Below are 27,428 nucleotides of genomic sequence, written 5' to 3'. Positions count from 1 at the left end.
TATGAACGAAATGAGAATTCACGCGGTGGTCATATCGTAATGAGGTCTGGGGCATCGAGTTTTGAAATATTTCAGTTAATTTGACCCTTTTTGGTTCCGCCCATCAGCCCCTGGGGGTCAGTTAGGGCCAACAAGTGCATACCATCAAACTGTCATCCCATGCTGATACTGTTAATCAAGTTAGAATGAATTCCAATATAAAATCAAACAAATGATTTTCAAAAATGTTGTTTCCCTCTTTAAACTATAGTAAAGTTTACTCCCTCCCCAGGGGCAAATGTGAATTTCCTGGGTCATGAAATTCACAATTTTGGTAAAGCACCTTCAGACCTTTCCTTCTATGAAGAGTATCTACTTCTACCTTATTTTAATCTTGAGAGGAAGATTTTTGAAATTTCAATTAATTTGACCCCCCCCCCCCTTCCCAGGGTAATAAATTTCAAAATTTTGGTAAAGCACCTTAAGACCCTTCCATATATGAAGAGTATTTGGTTCTACCTTATTTGGGTCTTGAGAAGAAGATTTTGGAAAAGTAAGTCAATTTCACCCTTTTTGGCACTCAGTCCCCTTGGGGGTGGGGACCATATCATCTCAAAATTTTGGTTGTCCTTGGGCCATGGAAGATTTCTGCAAAATTTCATTAAAATTTGTTCATGTGTTTCAGAGAAGAAGCCGAAAATATAAATTGTTTACGACGGACGACGCACGATGCCGGAAAAAGGGCGATCGCAATAGGTCAACTGAGACTTACTTCGTCTCCAATAGGTCAACTGAGACTTACTTCGTCTCAGTTGACCTTAATCTTCTATACATTTACCGATGTCGGAATTCGAACTTGGGTTACAAGATTTAAAGCCTTGTGAGCTGGGATTCCCGTTTACCGGTTACCTTTAATTGAGACCCTGATACTTGGGAACTCCTTTAAAGGGTTACCTGTAGATGAGGTCTAAATACTTGGGAATCCCGGTTATCGATTACCTGTAGCTGAGGTCTAGGTAATAGCTGAGGTCTAACTACTTGGGAAATCCGTTTACCTGTTACATGTAGTTGATGTATATAACTACTAAGGAACTTCATTTACTGGTTACATGTAGTTGATGTATATAACTACTAAGGAACTTCATTTACCTGTTACCTGTAGTTGATGTATATAACTACTTAGGAACTTCATTTACTGGTTACATGTAGTTGATGTCTATAACTACTTTGGAACACCGTTTACCTGTTACCTGTAGATGTCTAACTACTTGGGAACTCAATTTACCGGTTACATGTAGTTGAGGTATAACTTCTTGGGAACCCCCGTTTACCTGTAGCTGAGATTTAACTAATTAGAAACCCTGAGATCTAACTAATTGGAAACCCTGAGATCTAACTATAATTGGAAACCCTGAGATCTAACTATAATTGGAAACCCTGAGATATAACTATAATTGGAAACCCTGAGATCTAACTATAATTGGAAACCATGAGATTTAACTATAATTGGAAACCCTGAGATCTAACTATAATTGGAAACCATGAGATCTAACTATAATTGGAAACCCTGAGATCTAACTAATTGGAAACTCTGAGATCTAACCAATAGGAAATCATGATATCTAAGTAATTGGAAACCACGTTTACCGGTTGCATGAAGTTGAGAAAACTGCTAATCAATCTTTTTTCAACGCAGGTATAAAACGAAAATTTTCAAAAATTAATTTTCACTTTTTATCTCACGTTTTGCAAAGTTATTTGGGAATTAATTAAAATCAGCATTTTAATTCAGATTGATTGCTACTTTCGAAATTCATTACCAATACAGAGCAACGTTAATACATTAATATCAACAAATCTGCACAGTAAAACAATTTGAGTATGAACTCTAGATAGGTGAACACTTGTACTTTACCAAAGTTTTCAAAGAAAGAGAGCTATAAAATATAAAAACATCATATGATGATGCATATTTTGCATTATGAGCTGAATGCCAAAGGATTATAATCTTGTAATCCGAACAGGCAAGAGTTGGCTGTTCAGTAAAAAAAAATGATATAACGTCAAACTCCTGAAGCCACAACGACGTCATGACGTATGCACAGTTATCTCTCTTGACAGGTACTCTCTTTCAGCGCATCATAGGTATCAACTTCCGGTTTGCAAAATGGACGAAATTTCTAAAGAAAATAGTGTAAAAAGTCAACTGTTCAATGTAATACAATAATGCATATATAAGTCAACATGGATATGTCGATGCATAGAGTAATGAAGAAAGTATTTGCACATACATCTGCCGAACTTTCGTCAGATTTCTTGAAGAATTTCGAGGATGTTTCTACTCCATTATCGAATGTTCAGCTTACAGAAATCAGTCGGGAAGCAGGCGTTGACCTATATGAAGACGGTGGTAAATTTAGCATGGCGGGGGATTGGAACTCAATGATGTCTGCATATAGACTTTTGATAGAGCTACTCAATTCCGTTTATGGTATTCCGCCGGTATCCACTTCTCTAGATTACGACGACAGTATTGTACAGTCGACTTTCTCGAATCACACTCCCGAAAGTGTTCATACAAACAGCATAAATAAACAACCAGCACCAATATACATGGCTAAACAACAGGAAAACCGAGAACTCACGTCGAAACTTACCCCAGTGAAGAGTAAGGTTCCAGAACCAATCGTATTAACATTTTCATCTAAAGACTTTATGTCTGATCGAAATACAGACAACGAGAAGATGTCTGATACAGATCCAATGTATGATGGAGAGACAGAAGAAGAGGAAGGGGAGGATGACAGTATTTCAACCACAGAAAACGTCGCAAATAGTAGTGAGGAGGATGATAAAGACAATATTATGCTTGACTTAGACGAGGAGGACACTTCTATAAATTATGTGCATAAGAAACAACAAGCTAATCGTGAAGTAGTCAATAGAAACAAAGACATCAAATCTGAGTTTAGTCAACCAGAGCACACTGTTACTAGAACAAAAACTAAACAAACTCTACGTGTTGACAATATAGCAAAGAAAATAAGTAAATTATCACCACCGAAAAAGAAACATAAAAGGAAAGGTGTTCCAGTGAAACTCCTCAAAACAAGTCCAAAATTAGATATAAAAATGTGTACAGAATCTGTAGAAATCAAACAAGAGGAAGGGGATGAAGGTCCAATAGAAACGGTGGAGATATCTGAAGAAGTAGATGATGAGGCAGATGGTGTGCAGGAGCCTGAATTTGATGTAGATGATGAAGAGGATGGTGAAGATGAAGAAAAAGATGAGGAAAAGCAGGATGCCAACGATCAAGAATGGCTTCCTGATAAAACCTTCAATGACAAAGCTGAAGGTTTAAAAATAAAATTTGAAAGGAAAGCTGGTAGGAGACAAACAAGGAAAGCTAGAGCAGGACAAATTAAGAAATCCAGAGGGAAAAGGTCCCAAAATGTAGGGAAAGCATGTGATTATCCTTGTCCTTCTTGTTCCTATGTGGCAAAAAAAAGAAGTCAACTAGGTGAACACTACAGAAGGAACCACAGAATGAAAAAATGGAAGTGTGAACACTGTGATAGAACATTTGGTATTCATAAGGATTTGAAACGACATGTGATGACCCATGTTGAACCTCAACATTGCTGTGACACCTGTGGTAAAATGTATAAATCTCTTCGGACATTCATCAAACACAAGAAAATTCACGAAGATGATTATGAAAAGCCTGAATACCCATGTGATCAATGTGATAAAAGGTTCAGTACTAAATATGTATTGAACTACCATATCAAAGCTGAACACATGGGCATCAGGAAAAGCTTTTTGTGTCCAACATGTGGCAAAAGTTTCACCCAGAAAAACTCATACATTCAACATGCAAATGTACATATGGGGCTGCGACCTCATATTTGTAAGGTGTGTAACAAGTCATTTGCCTATGAAAAGTCTCTAAAAGAACACAAATATACACATGATGAGGTAAAAAGATTTAAATGTGAGGTATGCGACAAACTATTCCGACAATCTTCAGCCCTTGCCATTCATATGAAAGTACACAAAGGAGGGAAAGATCATCTCTGTGGAGTGTGTGGTAAAGGTTTCACACAAAAGCAGGCTCTGTATAGACATGAACGAATTCACAATGGTGATAAACCATTTTCTTGTGGCCTCTGTGCAAGAAAATTCAGTGATACTTCCATTATTAGACGTCATATGATCTTGGTCCACAAGAGAGATCCAAAGAAATGGAGAGACGGTGTTATATCAGATCTGAAGGGAAAGGAAGGTTATTTTATTGAGAGTTTTGATGGTACAGTTAGAAGAGGAGGCAGGCCTATTATGACTAGTGGGCCAGATCCATCAACAGATTTAGAAAACCAGGATAAAGACTTGTCTAATGAACAAACAATTTCCAACAATACGGAAAGTCAGACATCAGAAATAATGTCGAGTCCCGAGACTGACAACAGGGCAGTGTTCAGTAACATAGTAGAACGAATCATTGGTGCTTCTAGTGAACATCTAACTGGACAAAGTTCAGAAAAAATAGATCATCATTTAGATAGTGTTGATTCAACATCAGAACCAGTTGACAATTATATGTCTCACCAAGATCAGCAGCAACAGCAGCCACTACCACCTGTGACTACAGTACGACCCTTGTCGAGGACACTCGATCATGTGACAGCTGCCTCAGCTCATGGCCTTTCCCCACAAGATGAACAAATGGCAGCGGCGACTGCCGAATATCTACGTAAACAAGCTCTTCTCCAAGCAGTCAGTACCATGCATCATCAGGAGCAAGTTCAAGCTCAGAATCAAGGACAGTCCCAAGGGCAAAGTCATTCAACAATGCAACTGCCCCATCTTCCCTATACAGTAGATCCAACCACAGCTAGCATTGATCAGGTTACCCATTTGTCTCACCAGTCTGTGGCTTATATGTCTGGTGCTGGGCCTGATAGTTATTCTGATCTGCGGAGAAAAGACAGTCGTGATGGCCAAACTTCTGACCACACCTTCACAGACATGCAGCAACAAGTCCATGACTCTAACCAGAGACAGTACGACAATAAAACTCCAGGGCAATGGTCTGTTCCACCATTTCCTTACCTGTATATGCACCAGAACTATAACCCGCTTCAGTACCAAAATCCAAACCAGTAATGATTGGTTCGATATCAAATACATAATGTACTTATCAATCTGTGGTCAGTGAGTAGTATAAAATGAAATATATATTAAGTCATTCACCTAACACAAATCTCTACTGTCAAATCTACTAGGCTATCTGTATGGTCTGGTCTTCCAATGTTCATGGTATTGTTGATATTTTTGTATTGAATTTCAGATAGGGTCTCTTGTATTTCTACATTAATTGGATAATTAAGAAAAATTAAAGAATATGAGTTCTATATTTACGACGAAAACAAATATTTTACTGTGAAAAAATAATGAGTGAAACATTATTGGTAGTATTATTAAAAATGAAAACTCCACACATCACATACCCGTAATACAATTTTTCAATTTTAAGAAAGTTTTGTTTATACGTCATATGTATTAGACATTTCGTCAACCCGAAGAGTATCTAAGTGGATTATTTCGTGAAATTTTGTATGTTTTTCACAATGTATTTTGGGAAATTTTACATTCTATTTTGTGAACGATATTGTGATGTTACCCTCTACCCCTTTATTCGAGGTTGGTAGACGAAGTTGAAAAATTTAGATTAAAATATGATTTTGCAAGCTCATTTTCAGTTATATTTTGGTTTTGACCCATGTCATTTATGAAGTTTGAATATTACTTTTTGCTTTAGTGGAATCATGTCATTATGCAATCAATTTACATATGGGGTAAGCTAAAAAAAACACTAGAAAAGATGATTTGTTTGGAGGAATAATTAACATAAAGTAGATTTTATATTCAACGTCTAGACCTGTCTGCCATGGAGTGCCATTTGAAAACAATCTATACCATGTTTTGCCATATTCACAAAACATAATTTTATGATGGCAAGTTACAAAATTTTATTAAAATTAGATGCCAGTTGCTCTGATGTATTGATATGCAAGCTTTTGTTAATTATTTTGGCATTATAATTATGAAATGGCTTGTAGTTATATTAGTAAAATAAACAAGACATTAAGAAAATCCTACTTCAATGGTAAATACCTAGTATGCAATGAAGATGGCAACAGAAATTAGTTTCCTGTGTTTACGTAAGTCCAATTAGTAGTTGATTTTTTCCTGCTATTTTTCCATACCTTATTGTGTACATGTATATTGTTACAGTTGATGCATGATAAATTATAAATGTACAAGTTTTGATTTGTATCATTGACCAGTGCAATAAAAAGGTTATTTTACAATTTCTACATGTAAAAATGTAGCTTAAATGAATTTTTTTTAGAAATTCTTTCATCCAAATGCAAGCACTAATAATAAATATCTCGTTTTTGATAGGTGACAAAAACAACTATTTTGTTATACAAAATGTATCTATGAATATAAATAAAACATTTTTGTAAATTGTTAAAAAATTTATCAAAAGTACTTTACTATACAACTGATCATTAAACCTTCCAAATGTCTACATATATTTTATCATGGGTGAGAATTTGGTGCTGATCATCTGATAGAATTCCTGCTACAAGAAAAACTTCTTTAAATTATACCATATAGTTAACATTTGATAATGGAAAAGAAATTATTTACATCATTATGTACTTGTATATTTTTTTGTTTTGATTTCGTTTTAAAATGTTTGGGAATACATCATATAATATTTAGAATCTCATTTTAATACTGTGAAGTGTAATTATTATATACATATGAAAAAATGAACAAATTCTATTGAATACAATTCTGATTTTTAATTCCTGAAGAGTTCTTGAAGAAACAGCCTCTGCATGATAACAGTGTTAAGTTTTAGATGGTTATAACTGGAAATTTGACATCAGATAACAGTAATTTTCATTAAAAAGAAATAAATCAATTTATGCAAGGTAATGTAAAAATACTGTTTTTTGATGAAAAGTTGTTTTGTTATTCGATATGAGTGTATTTTATGTTCATGTTTCTGATTATTGTGCTTTTTGTTGCTTGTTTTTTTTTTTATAATTTCAGTCTCACAAACAAGGTCATAGCTCTAGCCAGATTTACTTATCAACTACCATGGAATGTGAAACTGTTGCAGTCAAATTTCTAAAAGTCTGAAACCAAAACTGCAATATGATATTTTAATTTCAAATCATTAATCATAATTATCAAAATACTGATTTTCATAAAATGTTAGCTATGTGCATGTTATAAAGCCTGAAATCCAGTTTGAATTTGTAAAAAATGCTAATTTTACTAAAGTTTGAAACTAAAGGAGTTGTTAATCCTGACAGAATGTGATGTACCATTGTAAATAAAAGGTTCCTTCCATTCATGGACACTTAGTAAATGGAAGGAACTCTTTATGAAAGCTTACTAAGTTAAATCCTTGATTGATTTTAGATATACATGTAATACAAAGCACTTTAGTCGCATATACATGTAATTGTAATCAGATGGATGTGATTATCTGAAATACAGTAAATTAATGAGGACAGTTAATTCTGCTTAAGCTAATTGGTAGTACATGTATACTAATATGATAATACAATTATTCAGAGTGAGCGGTTATGTTACCCTGCTATTGTTTTTGGTCATGTTTTACTTGTGGTCTTACATTTCATTACCTATCATGGCTAGGACTTGAACATATCCAGTTAATCATGAAATACTTAGCTGCAACTTATTTCATGGTTATGAACTTATGTTTATGGAATTTTGTCTTTGTTGCAGTAAAGAATTCATTAGCTTAACTAGTTTTAAATACAATCATTGCGGCTTCTATCACAAGTTTTTATTTTGAATCATTTCTTCTACAGAACCATAAAGCTAAATCATTCTGCTATCCTGTACCATGCTATGATGAGTTTATGTTGTGCTGCTCTATCAGGATAAATATTCCGAGAAATCTTCAATCAAAATTGAAAAAGGGCCATATTTCTATTTGAAACACTGCCATCCAGTGATGTCCTTTTGTACATCATGTACATTGCAAGCAAAGGGCCATAACTCTGCATGTAGTGGGATGACAGAACAGAATGCTTTACAGATTTATATACATGAATTGAGATAGTGATATTTTTCAAGCAATGTGATGGATAAGCCGTAGTCCTGTAATCCTCTTTCTCTTTACATAGATATATAACAGTTACAATCTAATCAGCGACCAATCATATACAATATGTTTTAGTCCTCTACGGGTGAACCCAGAGGTTGAGAGCGTCCGTATGTATGTAGGTTAATCATATACAATATCTTTTAGTCCTCTACGGGTGAACCCCGAGGTTGAGAACGTCCGTATGTATGTAGGTTAATACACAAAAGTTTGTCAGTAACCTAGTGGCTTTATTCTGTGAGATATTTGATCAAACTTTAATTGATCATAAAGGTCCATAATATCGGGGATAAGTTTCAGGGTTGTTTGGCTTTATGTAAGGGATTTTCATCAAACTTCAGACTCTTATTTAGAATCTTAATATCTTGGACAAATGTGATTTTCATCAAATTTCACATTCTTGTTAATACAAGACTACCCACTTGCAGGGAATCTGAAATTTTCTTTTAATTGGTCATTGATAATTTCACACCTGACTGGTCGGTCTACACTGATGAATTTTGGACACAAAATTAGTATGATTTTGTTCATTTATTTGTGTAAATTGCATTGGTATAGACCTTTTTTCCTGCAATTTTTAGTCGATTTTAAGGGTGTGTAAACTACATTGATGCGTACATTACAGGTATTTTATGGTACTAATACCTCGGACAAGTCCCAAGTTTCATGGTTGTAAGGTCAAGGTTACTATTTATATAATTACCATTTTTAGAAAATTCCAGTTCCATTTTATAGAATTCCCTGGTCAGAATACATTACAATTTCTTGTATTATTACATTAAAATAACTTATAAGCAAATTGTATACTTTTTCGTTTTTCCAAATTAACACCAAAGGGCACCATCTTTATAAATCATTATAGCATAATAGCCAACAGTGGTCGGTAGGAGACATACTCAGTATGCTTGTTTCTGTAGCTTTCTGGAGGTGAAGGTCTGTATAAATCACATTTACTGATTTACAAGGTCATAAAACTGTAATAGGAAGGAGTAATGAAAAATAACCTGTCTGTGCTGATCCTTTAACAAGTGACTTCTCCCTCTCAAGGCAAGATCCTACCACTAGGCTAAAGGGAAGTCTGAGATTGTAAAGTGACCTATACTCTCCGTTTTTACAGAACAAGTGTTTCACACTTTGTTAAATTAGTAGCTGTGAAGCTCGATCAGATGAATACATTGTTACATGCCATCACTTCTACATTGTCTTGGGTCAGATCATGAGATGTGATAAAAATGGTCAAATGTGATATACTGTACATCACTTGAATATGTTAACTTCTGTGAGCGACTGTACATGGAACCACAAGGCTTATTAAGACCACCAGAAAGTTTCCCAACTCGAAACACCATGAACATTGATAAGCACTTGCATGCTAAAATGAAACGCTGGTGGCTGTATATTGTAACACATTTTCACACTAAGTAAAACTGTTCTTAATCCTATGTATTCTAAAAACAGAAAGTATTTGTGTGGATAAAATTAATATTTATAAAGAGCCAGTACTCCTAGTATGTAATCTTGCTGCTCTCCAGAAGATCATGTCCTTGTCTGGCTAAGACATCACATCCTAGTGTTTTGAACAGACTGCTGTTTAACACTGGAAAAAAAATGAATTTTCACTCTGGAAAAATGATTTTTCACACTGGAAAAATGAATAACCTTGATAGTGTTTGATATTTGCAGACAAATCCTGCAAAGAGTTGATGCTTTTATACGAATGAAAATTTCTTGCTTTAACTTGTATGTTCATTGTATGATTATCATTGTGATTAAGAAGTTTTAATAATCAACAAGATGTACATGTATACAGTTAATTGATGACACAAAATTACACCAGTGTATCAGCATCATGAAACATGTACTGTTTGTGAATTAAAAGAAAAAAACAGCCAAAAGTTTTTTTTCGTGTGATTGAAAACTGTCGTTTTTTGTGTTACCTGTTAATTTGTTACCTGTCCAATCTGCCTGTAAGTGTTTCAGTGATCACACACCTGTACATACAATCTGTATTTATACTGAAGTAGTACCTACCACTTGTAATTATTATGCACAGCTTGTGAATAGCCTTGAATAAAATAATCTGCATAAATAATTGTTGTTTTGTTATGTCTTAAAAATTCAACCAGATTCAGAGGGTCTACAGCATAGTGTCTACACTTGTCCTTTTTATTTTGTCCTGCACTCTATCCTGCACTACTTGTCACTGGAACGTCATACTTAGGGCATAGGTTCACCTAGGTGAGGCAGCATGGCATGTACCAAACATTGGTCACTTTGACCTACTTCAAAAAGGATGTTTGTCTTGGCCCCATTTCTTGCCCTATTTTCCACAGGGATTAGACTAGTTTCATGGGTTGATCTCTGTGAGGCAGTGTATCATGTATCAAAAGTAGGACAGGTACATCCTAATCCTACTACTCTGCTAAATGGAAATTCTACTAGCCTGAGCTGGTCAGATGACCCTATACTCCACTTTTATACATGCCTTGCCACTGTTCCTATTGAATTCAGTGAACACAAATTTTACATGTAATGTAGTAGAATGGAACATTCACCACTAAAAAAAAAAGTATCCTGTTGGTATAATTCTTTAATAATACACACTTGAAACTTCCTCTTTTTGAAAAGTTTCCAGTTTTTTTTTAAACAATATAAATTAGAGCAGGAATAAATGCGATTCATCAAGACATCTTCAATGGTTTAAAATATTTAGTGTAGACAAATTTTATTGAGGATTTTGAAATAATTTTTATCTTTGAACTGCCACTGTCCAGATTGAAATACATTGCACACTACAACTCGCGGTGATACAGACATCCTTCATGTTTCATTAAGAAATGCAAATCATAATGTTTTCAAATGATTTTCTATTTCTTTTAATTCATTAATTCACACTATAACTTCTGCAGTATGACAACCCAGTTTCCCTGGTCATAGTAACTCTCCTGTACTCGACAATTGTCCAGTTTCCCACACAGAGCCTCAAGCTCTCCCTGTCGGAACACATGGTAATACCGATGGAACACTGGCTCCCCTAGGTCCTTCACGCTGGCTTCGACCTTCTCCTTCTTCTTTAACTGCCAGGGGACTAACATGTCCTGTTGTTTAAATTTAGTCCTGTTTTTGTGCACCTCTAATACCTTACTACTACACTGTGGTTCGGATACGTGTCCACATTTCCCTGTTAGTGTTAATTCTGGTGTTACTAGCCTATCACAAGAAGGTGGTGGTATATTCACCTCCTGTCCATCAACATATTCATTCTGACTAGTGTAATTATCCTCATTTTCCAATTCTCCTTTTGACAAGGATAATTGATTAATTTGAGTAGATACAGCTTTATCTGACGGTAACATGTCTACTGGTGAATCGTTCGTCTTTACCTCATCAATTTCTGTGGCATTGTCCTGTTCATTTCTATTTGTAGAATCTGTGACTTTAACCTCTTTCAAATATTTCGATTTAATTTTATGAAGTTCCTGTTCCATTGCCCACACATAGATTAGAGCTTTCCCTCCTGGATGTAGGATACGAAGCAGTTCCGATATTCCATGCAATCTTCTCTCCTGGAAAAAAAAGAAAAAAAAAACACAGATAAAAGAAATAAAGAAACTATATGTACATTGAGACTGACAAAGTGCTATATGCTGATCAATGAGGTAGCTACCAACTACTACAAGGAGATCACACTTAAATGACACTACCTGTTAAAAGTTCAGAACTTACCTCTGTAGAGAGATGGTGCAGCACAGCGATACAGAGACAAATGTCACAGACACCCGATCTGATAGGTATAGACATGACGTCACTGACAAACACAGGGAACTCTCGATTTCGACAGATCTTCGCCAGATTCAAGCTTCTATCGGACCCAACCTAAACAAAAAAGACATCTTCATGTGGAGATGTTCAGAAAACCATGTTGTCACAGTAATATATCTAAATTCAATCAAGGAGTTCTTCAATGTGTCCAAGATTTTTTTCACAAAGATCTGAGTTCTGTTAGGTAACAATATTCCCTGAGAAATGCAAAAACATCATTAACAACAAAGAATCTACTGCTTACTTCACAATTAAGAATCTACTCCTCCCAAACACCTTTGTATGATAGCCCCAGGGGTTCTCTTTATTGAATAAATTGATAATAAAAATAATTTAATTAATTCTAGACAAGTAGTCAGATGACAAACATATGATAGATGTGTTGTACCATATCAGAAGTATAGCCAGAAAGACTAAAAAGTATGCTTATCAGCTAAGTATAGCCACACTGGCTAAAAAGTATTCTTACCAGCTAAGTATAGCCAGACAGACTAAAACGTATTCTTACCAGCTAAGTATAGCCAGACAGACTAAAAAAGTATTCTTACCAGCTAAGTATAGCCAGACAGACTAAAAAGTATTCTTACCAGCTAAGTATAGCCAGACAGGCTAAAAAGTATTCTTATTAGCTAAGTATAGCCAGACAGACTAAAAAGTATTCTTACCAGCTAAGTATAGCTAGACAGGCTAAAAAGTATTCTTACCAGCTAAGTATAGCCAGACAGACTAAAAAGTATTCATACCAGCTAAGTATAGCCAGACAGACTAAAAAGTATTCTTACCAGCTAAGTATAGCCAGACAGACTAAAAAGTATTCTTACCAGCTAAGTATAGCCAGACAGGCTAAAAAGTATTCTTACCAGCTAAGTATAGCCAGACAGACTAAAAAGTATTCTTACCAGCTAAGTATAGCCAGACAGACTAAAAAGTATTCTTACCAGCTAAGTATAGCCAGACAGACTAAAAAGTATTCTTACCAGCTAAGTATAGCCAGACAGGCTAAAAAGTATTCTTACCAGCTAAGTATAGCCAGACAGACTAAAAAGTATTCTTACCAGCTAAGTATAGCCAGACAGGCTAAAAAGTATTCTTACCAGCTAAGTATAGCCAGACAGGCTAAAAAGTATTCTTACCAGCTAAGTATAGCCAGACAGACTAAAAAGTATTCTTACCAGCTAAGTATAGCCAGACAGGCTAAAAAGTATTCTTACCAGCTAAGTATAGCCAGACAGACTAAAAAGTATTCTTACCAGCTAAGTATAGCCAGACAGGCTAAAAAGTATTCTTACCAGCTAAGTATAGCCAGACAGGCTAAAAAGTATTCTTATCAGCTAAGTATAGCCAGACAGACTAAAAAGTATTCTTACCAGCTAAGTATAGCCAGACAGGCTAAAAGGTATTCTTATCAGCTAAGTATAGCCAGACAGGCTAAAAAGTATTCATAGCCAGACAGACTAAAAAGTATTCTTATCAGAAGTATAGCCAGACAGGCTAAAATGTATTCTTACCAGCTAAGTATAGCCAGACAGGCTAAAAAGTATTCTTACCAGCTAAGTATAGCCAGACAGGCTAAAAAGTATTCTTACCAGCTAAGTATAGCCAGACAGACTAAAAAGTATTCTTACCAGCGAAGTAAAGCCAGACAGGCTAAAAGTATTCTTACCAGCTAAGTATAGCCAGACAGGCTAAAAAGTATTCTTACCAGCTAAGTATAGCCAGACAGACTAAAAAGTATTCTTACCAGCTAAGTGTAGCCAGACAGGCTAAAAGTATTCTTACCAGCTAAGTATAGCCAGACAGACTAAAAAGTATTCTTACCAGCTAAGTATAGCCAGACAGGCTAAAAGTATTCTTACCAGCTAAGTATAGCCAGACAGGCTAAAAAGTATTCTTACCAGCTAAGTATAGCCAGACAGGCTAAAAAGTATTCTTACCAGCTAAGTATAGCCAGACAGGCTAAAATGTATTCTTACCAGCTAAGTATAGCCAGACAGACTAAAAAGTATGCTTACCAGCTAAGTATAGCCAGACAGACTAAAAAGTATTCTTACCAGCTAAGTATAGCCAGACAGACTAAAAAGTATGCTTACCAGCTAAGTATAGCCAGACAGGCTAAAAAGTATTCTTATCAGCTAAGTATAGCCAGACAGACTAAAAAGTATTCTTACCAGCTAAGTATAGCCAGACAGACTAAAAAGTATTCTTACCAGCTAAGTATAGCCAGACAGACTAAAAAGTATTCTTACCAGCTAAGTATAGCCAGACAGGCTAAAAAGTATTCTTATCAGCTAAGTATAGCCAGACAGGCTAAAAAAGTATTCTTACCAGCTAAGTATAGCCAGACAGACTAAAAAGTATTCTTACCAGCTAAGTATAGCCAGACAGGCTAAAAGTATTCTTACCAGCTAAGTATAGCCAGACAGGCTAAAAAGTATTCATAGCCAGACAGACTAAAAAGTATTCTTATCAGCTAAGTATAGCCAGACAGACTAAAAAGTATTCTTATCAGCTAAGTATAGCCAGACAGGCTAAAAGTATTCATATCAGCTATCACATGCATTGAACGACTTTTTTCATGTGATGAGAAAAAGATTCTTCAGAGGACCGTTAAACATGAAGCAGACAAAAGACTAGTTTAATATATTATACAATACAAGGTTATTGAAAACAAAATAAATTGTTTTCTACCTCAAATATGTCCTTGTTGATACCGAGGTACTTGCCGTTGCCACATCCAATGTCAGCCAGAATAGACCCCATTGGTTGTGCCCTGATAAAATCTGCTATCCGTGGCCATGGACTATGCCGGGTCCCACTGAAGTGGTCTGCTATTTCTTCATATACCTTACAAAAATATACTATATCTGTATATATGTACCGGTATGTACGATTTTATAGTAGTAATGAATCATATTGATCAATAAAGTGAGAACTATTTTTCCTTTTTATGATTTACTCTAAATTGTTATACTGTACATGAAACTTACTGTAAAACTAACTAGATCATAAAAGTATTGTACCTAAAAAAAATTTCACTAAAGTTTGTGGCATATGAACAAGAGTCGCATGGTATGGGCCTCAGACCCTTGTTATTGTAGTAATAGTAAACATCCTCAGTACAATATAATGGTGCTGAGAACAATTGTGCAATATTGTAGTGTTTTCAAAATGGGGGCAATCTTGGATTTCAAAACCACCTGAATAATGAGACTTGGTTAGGATCATTTCAGGCAATTTTGAGCTGAATTGCACTGTGAAACTTGAGAATAAGTTGGTAAAGTTTGTACCTTATGAACATGCGTCTCCTCCAGGGTTGCAGCATCAGATGTTGATTGTGGAAGTTTTGTCGGGTTGGATTGCCTAAAAAATATTCAACTGAAATTATAAAGCTCTACTCGAAAAGAATAATAGAATCCAAAGACTTTTTAATGAAGCAATTACTTTATCATGATCTCCAATCTTAATGCTTCACACTAATTGGGTAACACCACATTGGCACAATAATAGTATAACATATTTGAGTTTGCTCACATATCCCTAACCAAATCACATAAAGGGCCCCCCTCAAGGATATCCAATTACATCCAAATACATGTAAATGACCTTAAATGTATTGTCATTTCCTCTGTCAGTACAGCAATTTTTTACCTGTTTCTTCTAATCATGGGTTAGTTTCTTAGTTTTCTTCAATTGTAAGGGTTCTTAACATCAAAAACATTGTAAGAGAATATACAACTGATGTCAAATGGACAGATCAAGTTAGGAATACACCATTTACCTATTCTCCATAGCAAAGGGTACAGGACGATTAATTCTGTCCTTTGGCGGGATGATTTTTCTGAATGTATATGAGATACGAGTACCCCGGTGTACGAGGGTCAGTCTGCCATCAGGTGTGTGGACAATGTCCGATTTACGTGGTGTGATTCCGTGTGACCAGACGTAGCGTGACTCCCCCGTCATTATCAGCAGACTTTGAGCAGGCAACAACACAGACAAGTGTTTACCAGTAGGATGTCGGAAATCCATCAACACCTTCAATAGAACATTACTTTTACTGGAATATCAGTCTTTTAGCAGTACATTTAATATATTTCTTTGTATTTCATCAAAACTAAAGATAGGGAATGTTCAATCGAGACATGGATATAATTGTTTAAGTGCTTGACAGTTTTTGTACTTTCATACAAATGCTATATTATACTTGCCAGCTCTCCCTATTAAGGAGGAAGGCTTTGGACTTTTTATCCTACTAGAATGTATGGCTATATTATCATCTTTACTTTTCCTATTTATTTCAAAATCTATTGGAAAGAGTAGCTTAAAATATGTGGTTTTAAGGTAAATGCTTTTTATCAGGTGGGCTATTAATGTTCTTTTCAGTGGGTTGAAATCTTAAACCAGTGATTTTTTCATCCTTATTTTACAGGGGCCTGTACCTTTTCAATTGGGAAAATACAGCAGCATTTTTCCCCAATTGGGAAAATTTGGTGTTGGTTTTAAATGAAAAAAACCAGTCAATAACACGTCCATATATTTATTTATCTGTTAAATTTTCAACATTCATCTGGCCTAATGATTCTTAATAGCTATCTAAAGGGCCATTTTCCTTGTTTTTTGCCCCTTGAACATGTCCACCAAAGAGTCCAGGCCGGTTGTCATGTTTTTTCAATTTTCTTGAAGGATGTGTCCCAAGTTTTATACCCTTTTGTAACAAATGGCTTACAACTCAAATGTGCACCAAAAAATAAACAATTCTCAAACAATTCTCAGTACTTGCACATGTAGCCACATGTCACACTACTGTGATAAAGACAAGAGAAGGAAGATCCATATTTGGCAGCATTAAATGTTCATCTATCGACGCTGCTCCTCTTTTTTCCCGATAAAGTTAATACCAGATTTTCGTCGCGGGTTACATGTACATTGACGTTTGCTACGGGTAAACATTCCATCTGGACGGTTGATAAAACAGATTCAATGTTGGATGATGATTCATTGGTTGACGGGTTGTTTGGTATATCGCCGCCGGAAGACTTTTTGAAGAAGTCACTCACTTTCGTAAGGCCTTTCCTATCTTTTTTGTCAGTCTGACATAATACTTCGTGTTGTGCGACTCTTGTTTACATGATCTTAAACTTTCAAGCGCTTGTCATAGCATATGTGAGACACGTGTGCGATTAAAACACTCGATCGACACAGACTTTGGGGTGGTAGAGAATTTGTGTATCCCGAGCCGAGCCCGAGCCGAAGACCCGAGCCCGAGCTTTGGATATTTTCGTTTTTCTCCTTCATTACTGAATGGATTAAAGTGATTTTTTCTACAAAGATTTGATTTCAGGTTTTAAATCAATCCGTGTAAGTGGATTTTCTTAAAATGTATTTTAACGTCCTAAATCGACGATTTTCATTTTTTAGGGGAGAATTTGTGTAGCCCGCAATCAAGCGTGACTATTCATGTTTTTTGCTGATTATTTCCGATACATGCTATTATTGAGAAATATTACTAGATACAAACAACAAGTAAATATAGCTGATTCTAAAAATATAAATTTCAACATATATCTAATGTGACTTGGTGTCAAATTTTGACATTTTTGTAACCGCGCCGACGATCAATGAACTCGCCGTGTTTACCGAGCTTTCATCGAGCCCGTGCTAAGGGCAGATAACTCTACCGATCCCGAGCTTTGTAGAACTTTTAGCCATTCTGGTATAAGAATGTTTCCGGGCTCTGCGACGAGGACGCAGTTCTACAAAGAGCCCATATCATTTTAATGATTTTAAATATATTTACCCATCTTTTCATTATTGTTTATCACATTAAATTATTTTTATCAACATATGTACTTTTGTATTTTTTTACGTAGAAAATAAAGTTTTCATTTGTGGTATAAACCAATTCACTGGTTTACTTTTTTTCTGTTACTAAAGCTATTTCTTTTAGTAAAAAAAATATTTTCATCAATGCATGATTTTAATACAACTACAGTACTATTTTCTTATTGTATTCTAGTTTGAATTTTCGAACATTTAGTACAATGCCAAACGAAACTGTCTCTTGAAAAATGAAACTCTGACTGATCACAAACACATCTATTGTGAAACCACCTATCGCAAGCAGCGTCACAACTTACCATATCATCAAAAACATTAGAAATATGACATCCATCTGACTCACAATCGATAAAAATATCATAAGTTAAGGCTTGAGAAACTTTCTTTTTTCTGTATTTACTAAGTTTTTTCTTTGGAAATTTAGAAAACCTACCATTTGAAATACAATTTACTAGATGCTGTCTCATATAATCTATGTCGAATTCTATTTCTTCACTACCTTTAAACCCATTAAAACAAAACTCTACTAAATTAGCGATGGCAAAAACCCCACAGTCAACCCCATTTGTTTGCTGTTGTATGCAAGGTAAAATTGTTTTTAAGATTTTCCTATTTTCCCCGTATGATGAACTTACCTGCATTTCTAAGGACGCTGACAAATGATCTTTCTGCTTAGTTATACCTATCAAACTATCAAGAACATAAACTTCGTTACCACTAACCTCCTGTACTGATACTACCCAATGGTCCTCACCTGTATGATGGATTTGTGCTGCTGATGCTGTCGTCGGTTTCATTCGTAAAGCATAATCCCACTTACCGTTTCTCAAAACTGGAGCGTAGCCTGTATCTTGCATACCGTTTATATTAGGAAATTGTTTCTTTAAAATGGCTACTGCCAACGACTTTTGTGAATTATACTTATATATATAATTACCTGCTTGCGGAATATTAGAGTCTGTTGTGGCGTTAACATTGTCATCACTTACCTCTTCGTCGGTTATCTCGTCGTGTACATATGGCTCTATATCATTGATATTACTCTGAATTAAATCTAATATACCATCGGGATTACAAACCTTCTTTGAAAATACTACATCATCTGGATCTAACTGTGCGCTCTTATGTATAGCTTTAAGTTTGTATGGACCTACTCCTATTAACCCCCTCTTGATTTCGTTACAATAGTAATTCTGGAGATAATAAAAAGACAAAACTGTACTATCTAACGGTAATTCTTTCCAATTATTTAAAGATTTAATTAAGCTATTAGTCCCCTCCACAATGTTATTTGTAATACCCATATACTTGTTACCTACACCTAGCTCCGATAGTACCCACCAACCTGAATATTTCTCTATATCTCCCTTAACACTAGAATTGAAATAGTCTACAAAAGGTTCGCTCCATTTCTCAGAGACCTTATCTAGCATAGTCAAAAAATCACTTTCACTATCACATCTCAAAAGTTGAAGAATATCTTCCATGTAAATAGATATATCGCTACTCCCCTTATGTTGATTCATCCAAAACCTGATATCTCTCCGAATATGATTCCAACAAAAAACCAACTTGATATTTGGAAAAACTTCCTCTAAAGAATTTGTAATGGCTAATTAATGGTCAAATCACATTATACTTTGTTTTCATCACTCTACTTTGAATATTGTTTTTCTTTTGATGATTTGTGTAATTTGATATTTCAGTTAATAACTTTAAATGTGCGATAAATATACATATTTAATTTTTTTGTCTTAACAATAACACTCAATTGGAATTAAGTTTAATCTCAAGCCAATTTTTTATGTTTTAATCACAATCAATTCACATATATCACTAAAGGCTTTACTAATGTACAGTCACAAAGCTCGAGATCGGTAGAGTTATCTGCCCTTAGCACGGGCTCGGTGAAAGCTCGGTAAACACGGCGAGTTCATTGATCGTCGGCGCGGTTACAAAAATGTCAAAATTTGACACCAAGTCACATTAGATATATGTTGAAATTTATATTTTTAGAATCAGCTATATTTACTTGTTGTTTGTATCTAGTAATGTTTCTCAATAATAGCATGTATCGGAAATAATTAGCAAAAAACATGAATAGTCACGCTTGATTGCGGGCTACACAAATTCTCCCCCTAGAAAATGAAAATCGTCGATTTAGGACGTTAAAATACATTTTAAGAAAATCCACTTACACGGATTGATTTAAAACCTGAAATCAAATCTTTGTAGAAAAAATCACTTTAATCCATTCAGTAATGAAGGAGAAAAACGAAAATATCCAAAGCTCGGGCTCGGGTCTTCGGCTCGGGCTCGGCTCGGGATACACAAATTCTCTACCACCAATCTTTGGCGGTGCACTCGATTTGAAACATTGAGGAAAACGACATCATTTCAGACACGGAAACAGAAAGCACGGGAATTTGCGTTATCGAACGCGACCAACATAGAACGAGAACACCGGCGTTGAAAATTTCTTGTGAAATACATTTTGGTCGGCATTTCTTTATACCAATTAATATGAAGGGATATTTTCTGAATGGGAAAATATGAGCAAGAAATTGGGAAAATACAACAAAATTTCTCTAGGGGAAGGGGCCGAAATTCGGCCCCAAATCGACCCTAAAAAAATCACTGTAAACATGTGCTATCTCCCCATGGACTTATTTAAAGGTTGTCAATCCGTAGTGGTAATTAGTGGTAGACATGAGCTATGATAAAATATAATTGGGCTACAGTACAATATGGATATTTTGTTGTGTTTATCAGAATAACCATTTGTAAATCAAGTACAGTAGTGTACATACACGATGTGCTACAAATTTTAATGTGGACCACTTCATGTTCCCTATACTACTTCCATACATATATTTGATACTTAATTAATGAAAATATATTTGTAGTATGATAAAACCAAGCATAAATCTTCAAAGGAATCAAACAATATCTAAATTTTGACCAATCAGAAGCACCCCCAGAAGGTGCCATTTTGACAGATCACCAAACAATGGTTGCATTATTTAGTCACAGAGTCAAAATATACCTACAAATCAAATGTGACGGGATCAGAACAGTATCTTAAATTCTGCCAATATAAACAGTCTGTAAAACTGAATTTCTATTTAAAATAAGTGGAAGTGGGGAGGAAAGGCAATGGTGCATATGTACAGGAAAAGATCAGTTTTGTGTCTTATTTATGTTAAATTGAATCGATGAATATAATGTAACAGAGTGCAGGATTAATTATATTTAAATCACTGCCTCCGCTAGGGATCGAACCCGGGACCTCTGGCTTACTAGTCTTACGCTCAACCGATCAAGCTAAAGAGAAGATCTCTCTAGCCGAGCGGTATATTGCGGCTAGTATTTACCAGGGTTACAATAATATAATATCATGTACCTGTGAACCAAGACTAAGTGACATGATTCCATCCTCAAACGCAGAAGGGGTATCTACATGGGGAGGTATACCTGCAACATATATAAACAAGTGTTGTCAGAAGACAACATAGTCCGCTGAGTCGGTTAAAATTCATAAAATTTACGTGTCTTTAGCTTTTTAAAGGTAGGTTAAAGGTCATGGCCAATGTCAGCAGGTCCGCAAATGTAGTACCAAGAGAAAGGTCTTGTGACACAAGGAACAAATACAGCAATAGCTTCCCAGGACTTTGTTATTTTGTTTTTGACTTTCAAAAGCAAGGTGTTTGAAACAATGTAGGCAAGACATCTGAATATGAAAAACTTCACCAACAGATACGTGTATACACTTTATATCAAAATATGATAAAATTGTTGTTTACATCTACTTCATCAAGTTAACCTGATATCACCGTGACAAAAATACTGTAAAACAAAATCCCTGATTATCATAAGTCTGGCGCAGCAAGGATTAGGAAAATCATCTCTTTCTCGTTAAAGAAACAAATTTCCTCTTTTCTTCACAGAAAAGTTCACCCATTAATGACTAGTTTGTACCTTGTCCTGGCTGATATTTGTTAACTGTGACTTGGTCAGGAAAGTGTTTCACATGGCCTGTTTTTAACACCCTGTCCAGAAACTCCTGACAGATGGCTGGAACTCCTTGAGGCAGAGGATCATCAACATCTACATCATTGATTCCATATTTAAATTCATACCCATAATGCTTGACTTCTCTGTGCTTGAGTTCTTTCTGCAGACCTGAGGAAATAATATTCTGATATTCAGACTTGTACAGTACCCAGGATATTCAACAAAGTGTTGTCATTGATATCCCTAACACACGGAGTCGGTGTTTAGATCAAGTGTAATGTAGCATGCTTTAGAGATTTACAGGGAAATGGTGCCCCAAGTTATAACATCTTAATGCTGTGTTGACTAATACAGTCCATACACACAGCCTATCTTGACCCTAGCTGTTAATTGGACATTCAACAAAATAAACCTAAACCTAAACCAGCCTATTTAAAAAAAAATTCTGTTTCTTCTTTTTATATTCTGTCAACTATAATTGGTACAACCACTATCTATCAATCTAACTAAGGCTTTAAAAACACAACAGGTATGACAGAAAACAGTTTACAATTTACAACTTCATGTGTATTTGGAGTACATCTGTTGAATTTGTTACAAAATATATAGTTACCGGGTGATTCCTCTTCATGCCATTTAATGGATTCCAGCATTTTGTCTGCATAGTCTTGTGAGATAAAGTCCTTGAGAAGGATGAGGCCAGGAGGGAGCTCATCAGAGGGTGAAAGGCTTGGAGGAACTTTGGGAAAAATACATTGACAATCGTTAGGCAAACTGATTATCTAATTACTCAGCCCCATTGGTATTTAATGGTCATATGTGAAATAAATTGGGTGAGTACCGGTATAACACAATATCTATATCTGTATCTATACCATATAATTATCATATTTGGCCTGTCTTACTTACAATGAGTATAATTTGGAGGAAATAATTCGATTATAATTCTACATAAAACTCTAAGTCATCCTGTTACCTTGACTGACATAAGATATGTATAATGTCACAGACCACTTCCTATCCTTGTTTTCCAGCAATGTATGGCCGTTTAGGTTTCCATATGCAGCCTCAGCTTCCTTCTCATTGTCATAACACACAAAAGCATAAGGTTTCTGAGGCATCATAATCACATCCTCTACTCTGCCAACAGCTGAAAATAATTCATTCACTTCATCCCTAGACACACCGCTACCAAGCCCTGCATTGTTAACACAAAGTATCTGAAAATAGAAAAAAATTATTAATACAGTGAATTCCAGTAACATGTCTGTATCAGAAAAATGTTTGGTAAAACTTCTATTATTATGCGCTAATTTGTTTGTTTCAAACTTGGCCTTATGTGTTATACTGAGAATAAACTGAATATGAATATTCAAGTGGACAAAGATTCAATATGGCTTCTATTCCAGCCAGGTAAGTAAAAGGAACAGCACCTATGTCAAGGATTCAGCTGTGACATGCAAGAGACTTAAATCAGAATACTATACCATATTTTACCGAGTATAGACCCATGCAGAGAGCTAGTGCAATACCAGAAATTGAGAATATGATCCTTTTCAAGAGCGACAATTTAGGCCACCACCTAATGTGATGACCTGATCAATGTCAATATGTCTAACTGAAACATCATATTAAAACAACTGTTTATTCTAATGATCTGATTGTAACAGTGATGTTACCAATGATAGTAATGATACAACATGTAAAATTCCATAAACATGACTTGATGTATGGCACATTCATAGCATAAATAAAGAGGGCATATAGGGTCCCTCCTTAAATTCACAAGGCATAACCCATTTATTTTATAATACATATAACCCAAAACAGACATTTGAACATTGGTCTGGAATAAGCTATTTGTAGGTTGTATGCTCTTACAAAGTGAGAAGTCACTATTTCAGGGCAGGATAAACTTTTATCGACTACAGATTTGGTGCGGCCTTGGCCTGGTGACTTTTTCCCTTTAGCTATTGGTAGGTTGTATGGTACCAATGACCTTTCCAAATGTAAGCTATTGAACATTGAAAGGCTTTATTGGATATATAGTAGGAACCAGGGTTCTTGTGATCGGGGTGACAGGCTTCATGAAAGAACAGTTAAAGATGACAGTACAGCTCCTGTTACAGGTTAATTAGTAACAAAGGAAGTACTGTATATCAATCCAAAGGATTAGTTATATGTAAAGATTACTAGTCCCAGACAGTACAAAGCCTTGCCGTGACGATGATCAATATAGCGTCAAATTGGTGTCATAGTAATGCAATTGTTATGAATTAGAATCCTTGCCGTGTTTGATTTATCGATAGTGCATTGCAAAGCATTTACATGATATTGATCAAAATGATGTAACAATCATATCACGTGACCTAGACTGGATATATGTGATCATAGATGCAGCCCAAATTACATTAGAGTAATGGGAGACTGCAGTGCCAAATGTAAAGATTAAAAGGGATTGGTAGCTGCACTCTCTCTAGACACACCGCTAAATACAGACCTGCCAACCTTTCAAATTCAAAAATAGTAATTTGGCCCATTTTTGAGCAAAAAAAGAGTAATTCTTAACAATTCTTGCCAAATCTATTGCATCAAAAAGAGTAATTTGCTACTATTTCGAGAGAAAAAAGAGTAACGACCACCACAAAATAGTAAAGATTACTATAAAATAGTAGTAGTTGGCAGGTCTGTAAATACAAACTCTCCAACCAAAGTATATTACTCCTGTTAAAACATATACTACATTCCAACAACTTTACATTTGACAGGGAAAATTACCTACAGTTTAAATAGGGGGCACCAGCAGGGGAACGAAAGCAGCTCCCTCCTAACATCTTCATGGCGAACTTGAGAGCAAAATGGCTAGCATCTGTGCCATTCCAACCCTATACCTACTACAGATTCATTGTAATATCTACATTATCTGGACAGGAACATAAAGAGAACTCACTCTATTCTATGAATACTGTAATGCCTTCTACTAGAGTATCAAGTTTACAATGGAATACTCAATGGAATCCATCACATTCCGTAGTGGCAATCAAATCCTTTTCGATCTATACACCAAGCCCACAAATAAACATGGGTACCTCCACTACACATCTCACCACCTGAGGCATTGCAAGCAATCTGGTCCTTTTACCCAGAATCAGGATCAAACAAATCTGCTCTAGAACCGAGGACTTCGAGAAACATGCCGACAATGTAGTAAAATACTACACCAGATGTGGTTAGCCACTCAACTTACTGCTTAAAAAACTCTTAAAAGCAAACAGTAAAAGTCGCAAAGACCTCCTTAAACCCCCCCAACTGTCCGCAAAAGGACCAACCTAGAATACCAATGGTACTCACACTCAAATGTGACCTGTTCTCCAAATTGCCCCTCATGATGACTCGCCTATTTTTGCAATCAGATACAGCAAAAAACTTGCCAACTTTTTAATCAGAGCCTATTTCCGACTCGACCATTGAGAGTGCCATGACAGCAATACATCAACCCAGTTACAGACTGCACACAACCTAACTGCAAAATCTGTAACCGGATGACCAAATCTAAGGTCTTGGGGTACCTACATGGGCTGATGATACCGTGCTTGCCTCGAGCTCTGAGGACACTGTACTACTTGGAATGTAATATACCTCATTACCTGCCAAACATGCAACAAGCAATATGTAAATAATATTGGCGAAAACAAAGGCCAATTCCAAATCCGAATCAAAGAACATACTAAAGACAATGATAAGCATAAGAGACACACCGGTTGCAAACCACTTCTACCTACCAAACCATGACATCAAATGTGTCCAGTGTCAAATTATCGAGGTTGTAAAATTTGATATTGGTTCTCCTTCATCCACTAAAATTAGACAAGACAGGGAATACCACTGGATACACCAACTACATACACTGGGTCCTGTTGGGATCAATACCTTTGGGTAATACTGACATACTCAGGCATTTTACTTTATATTTCATTACTCCTTCCTATTACAGATTTGGTAGCATTGACAGACCACTCCAAGTGAAAGCTATAGGAGACTGAGAGGCATCCCTGGAGCTATAGAACCTGGGTTGTGGTTGTCTTCAGGGGCAAAGACTTTGAAAGTAGAAGGACCGGAGTGTATGAACAGTAGTGTTTTACTTGCGCCGTCAGGGCCACTGAAACCTCTTGCATGTATAAACGATAAACATTATATCATACTTGGTGTTCACAATCTATTTCGCTGCTTTACATTTTCCAACCTTTTGTTTAAAAAAAGTTTAATAATTATGTCACGTGAAACATTGTATATACACATTTGTTACGGAAAGGACGTTGGTAAGTTGCATAAATTTTGTCCAATCCATTTGCCATTATGCAATAAAATTGATTTAAACTAAAGACTTTGTGAAGGGAAGTAGTGTAGAAGAAAAGAGTATACGGTCACCTTACTAGCTCAGACTAGCGGGAATCTCCCTTTAGCCTAGTGGTAGGATGTTTGCCTTGAGAGCGAAAGGTCGCTAGTTCAAAGCCTGGCATGGTATTTTTCATTACTCCTTCCCATTACAGATTTGGTGCCGTTAACCACTTCAAGTGAAAGCTGTGGGAGATTGAGAGGCTTCCTTAGAGCTAAAGAACCTTGGTTATAGTTGTCTTAGGTTTTCTGAAGGAGGTAGCTAGTGTAAAAGTAGAGAGTATAAGGTCAACTTACTGGATCAGACTAGCAAGAATTTCTCTTTAGCCTTGTGTTAGGATGTTTGCCTTGACAGCGAGAGGTCTCTAATTAGAGCCCCTACACGGACAAGGTAGATCTATTTTTAATTAGGCCTACTGAGGCTACTCGTCCCCTGTACTTAGTTCTTACTAAAAATGTTGATAATCCAATGACAGCGACCCATACTGCTTACTTTTGTAGGAGTATCGGAAGCCTGTATTCCGTCATGCTTTAACAACGTATGCTGAGACTTTGATTGCTTTTTCCGTAACTTTCTCTCCGATTTTGATAATTTCGTCATGTTTTGGACTTCCACCATGGAGGCTGCCATGTTTAATAATCTCTAAGAGATTCTTATTAAAATTTCTGTAGACGTATTCATGTATTATTTCTTTTTATATAATAAAAAGAAAAACAAATATTAGAAAGGACAAATATCAACAAAAGAAATAAAATAGCTTACATAACAATAAAGTATATTTTTATTAGAGACTATTTGTATGTGACGTCATTGAAGCAAGTGTGCCTAAAGAAAAATGGCGGTAGCTCAACACTGCAAAGCATGGGAAAAATCGGGAAGAACCGAGTTGTAAGTGTCGTAGTAATTACCGGTTTTTGTATTTCAGTCGAAAGTAAACATATAGAAATTCGCACAATTAAGATCCTACCGAAAAAGCTTTGATATTATGATGTTTTGCAACATTTTATGACCCAGCCATTCTATGCGGCGATTTTCGGTTTACCCGATTTTCTAAAAACCTAGAGGAGGCCAAATATTTGCTGTTCATACAGTTAGAATATGCATCCATGTCAACTCTGTATTTGTGGTGAATTGTTGTAATTTTGAAATAGGTTCTTC

General features: G+C 35.7%; 2 protein-coding genes across 2 annotated transcripts; one reads left to right on the top strand and one right to left on the bottom strand.

Annotated features, from left to right (window-relative positions):
- The first annotated feature begins 2,026 nt into the window (after nucleotides 1-2,026).
- Nucleotides 2,027-10,292, top strand: LOC117328999 (zinc finger and BTB domain-containing protein 24-like). Its single transcript, XM_033886663.1, has one exon. The coding sequence runs from the start codon at nucleotides 2,224-2,226 to the stop codon at nucleotides 5,146-5,148; it is 2,925 nt and encodes a 974-aa protein (XP_033742554.1). The 5' UTR covers nucleotides 2,027-2,223; the 3' UTR covers nucleotides 5,149-10,292.
- LOC117329000 (alkylated DNA repair protein alkB homolog 8-like) lies at nucleotides 7,768-26,899 on the bottom strand. The gene is made up of 10 exons (XM_033886664.1): nucleotides 26,763-26,899; nucleotides 22,851-23,094; nucleotides 22,488-22,613; nucleotides 21,839-22,042; nucleotides 21,264-21,334; nucleotides 15,801-16,057; nucleotides 15,310-15,382; nucleotides 14,711-14,866; nucleotides 11,927-12,076; nucleotides 7,768-11,766 (listed from the first exon to the last, which is right to left on the bottom strand). Exons 1-10 carry the CDS (start codon nucleotides 26,886-26,888, stop codon nucleotides 11,095-11,097), a joined length of 2,079 nt encoding a protein of 692 aa, XP_033742555.1. The 5' UTR covers nucleotides 26,889-26,899; the 3' UTR covers nucleotides 7,768-11,094.
- Nucleotides 26,900-27,428: the final 529 nt, after the last annotated feature.

This window comes from Pecten maximus, chromosome 6 (genome assembly GCF_902652985.1).
Source record: "Pecten maximus chromosome 6, xPecMax1.1, whole genome shotgun sequence".
Lineage (NCBI taxonomy): Eukaryota > Metazoa > Mollusca > Bivalvia > Pectinida > Pectinidae > Pecten > Pecten maximus.
The sequence above is the reverse complement of the archived record's forward strand: the minus strand, read 5'-3'. Positions and strand labels throughout refer to the sequence as shown.

What these genes read in the sequence shown, in the direction of transcription:
- LOC117328999 (XM_033886663.1), top strand. Translation starts at nt 2,224, where the DNA reads ATGGATATGTCGATGCATAGAGTAATGAAGAAAGTATTTGCACATACA.
- LOC117329000 (XM_033886664.1), bottom strand. Translation starts at nt 26,888, where the DNA reads ATGGTGGAAGTCCAAAACATGACGAAATTATCAAAATCGGAGAGAAAG. An exon ending in CTTCCGATACTCCTACAAAA is followed by an intron (nt 23,095 to 26,762) that starts GTAAGCAGTATG and finishes TTCTATTTTCAG; the next exon opens with ATACTTTGTGTTAACAATGC. An exon ending in TCAACAAGGACATATTTGAG is followed by an intron (nt 12,077 to 14,710) that starts GTAGAAAACAAT and finishes TTTTTTGTTTAG; the next exon opens with GTTGGGTCCGATAGAAGCTT.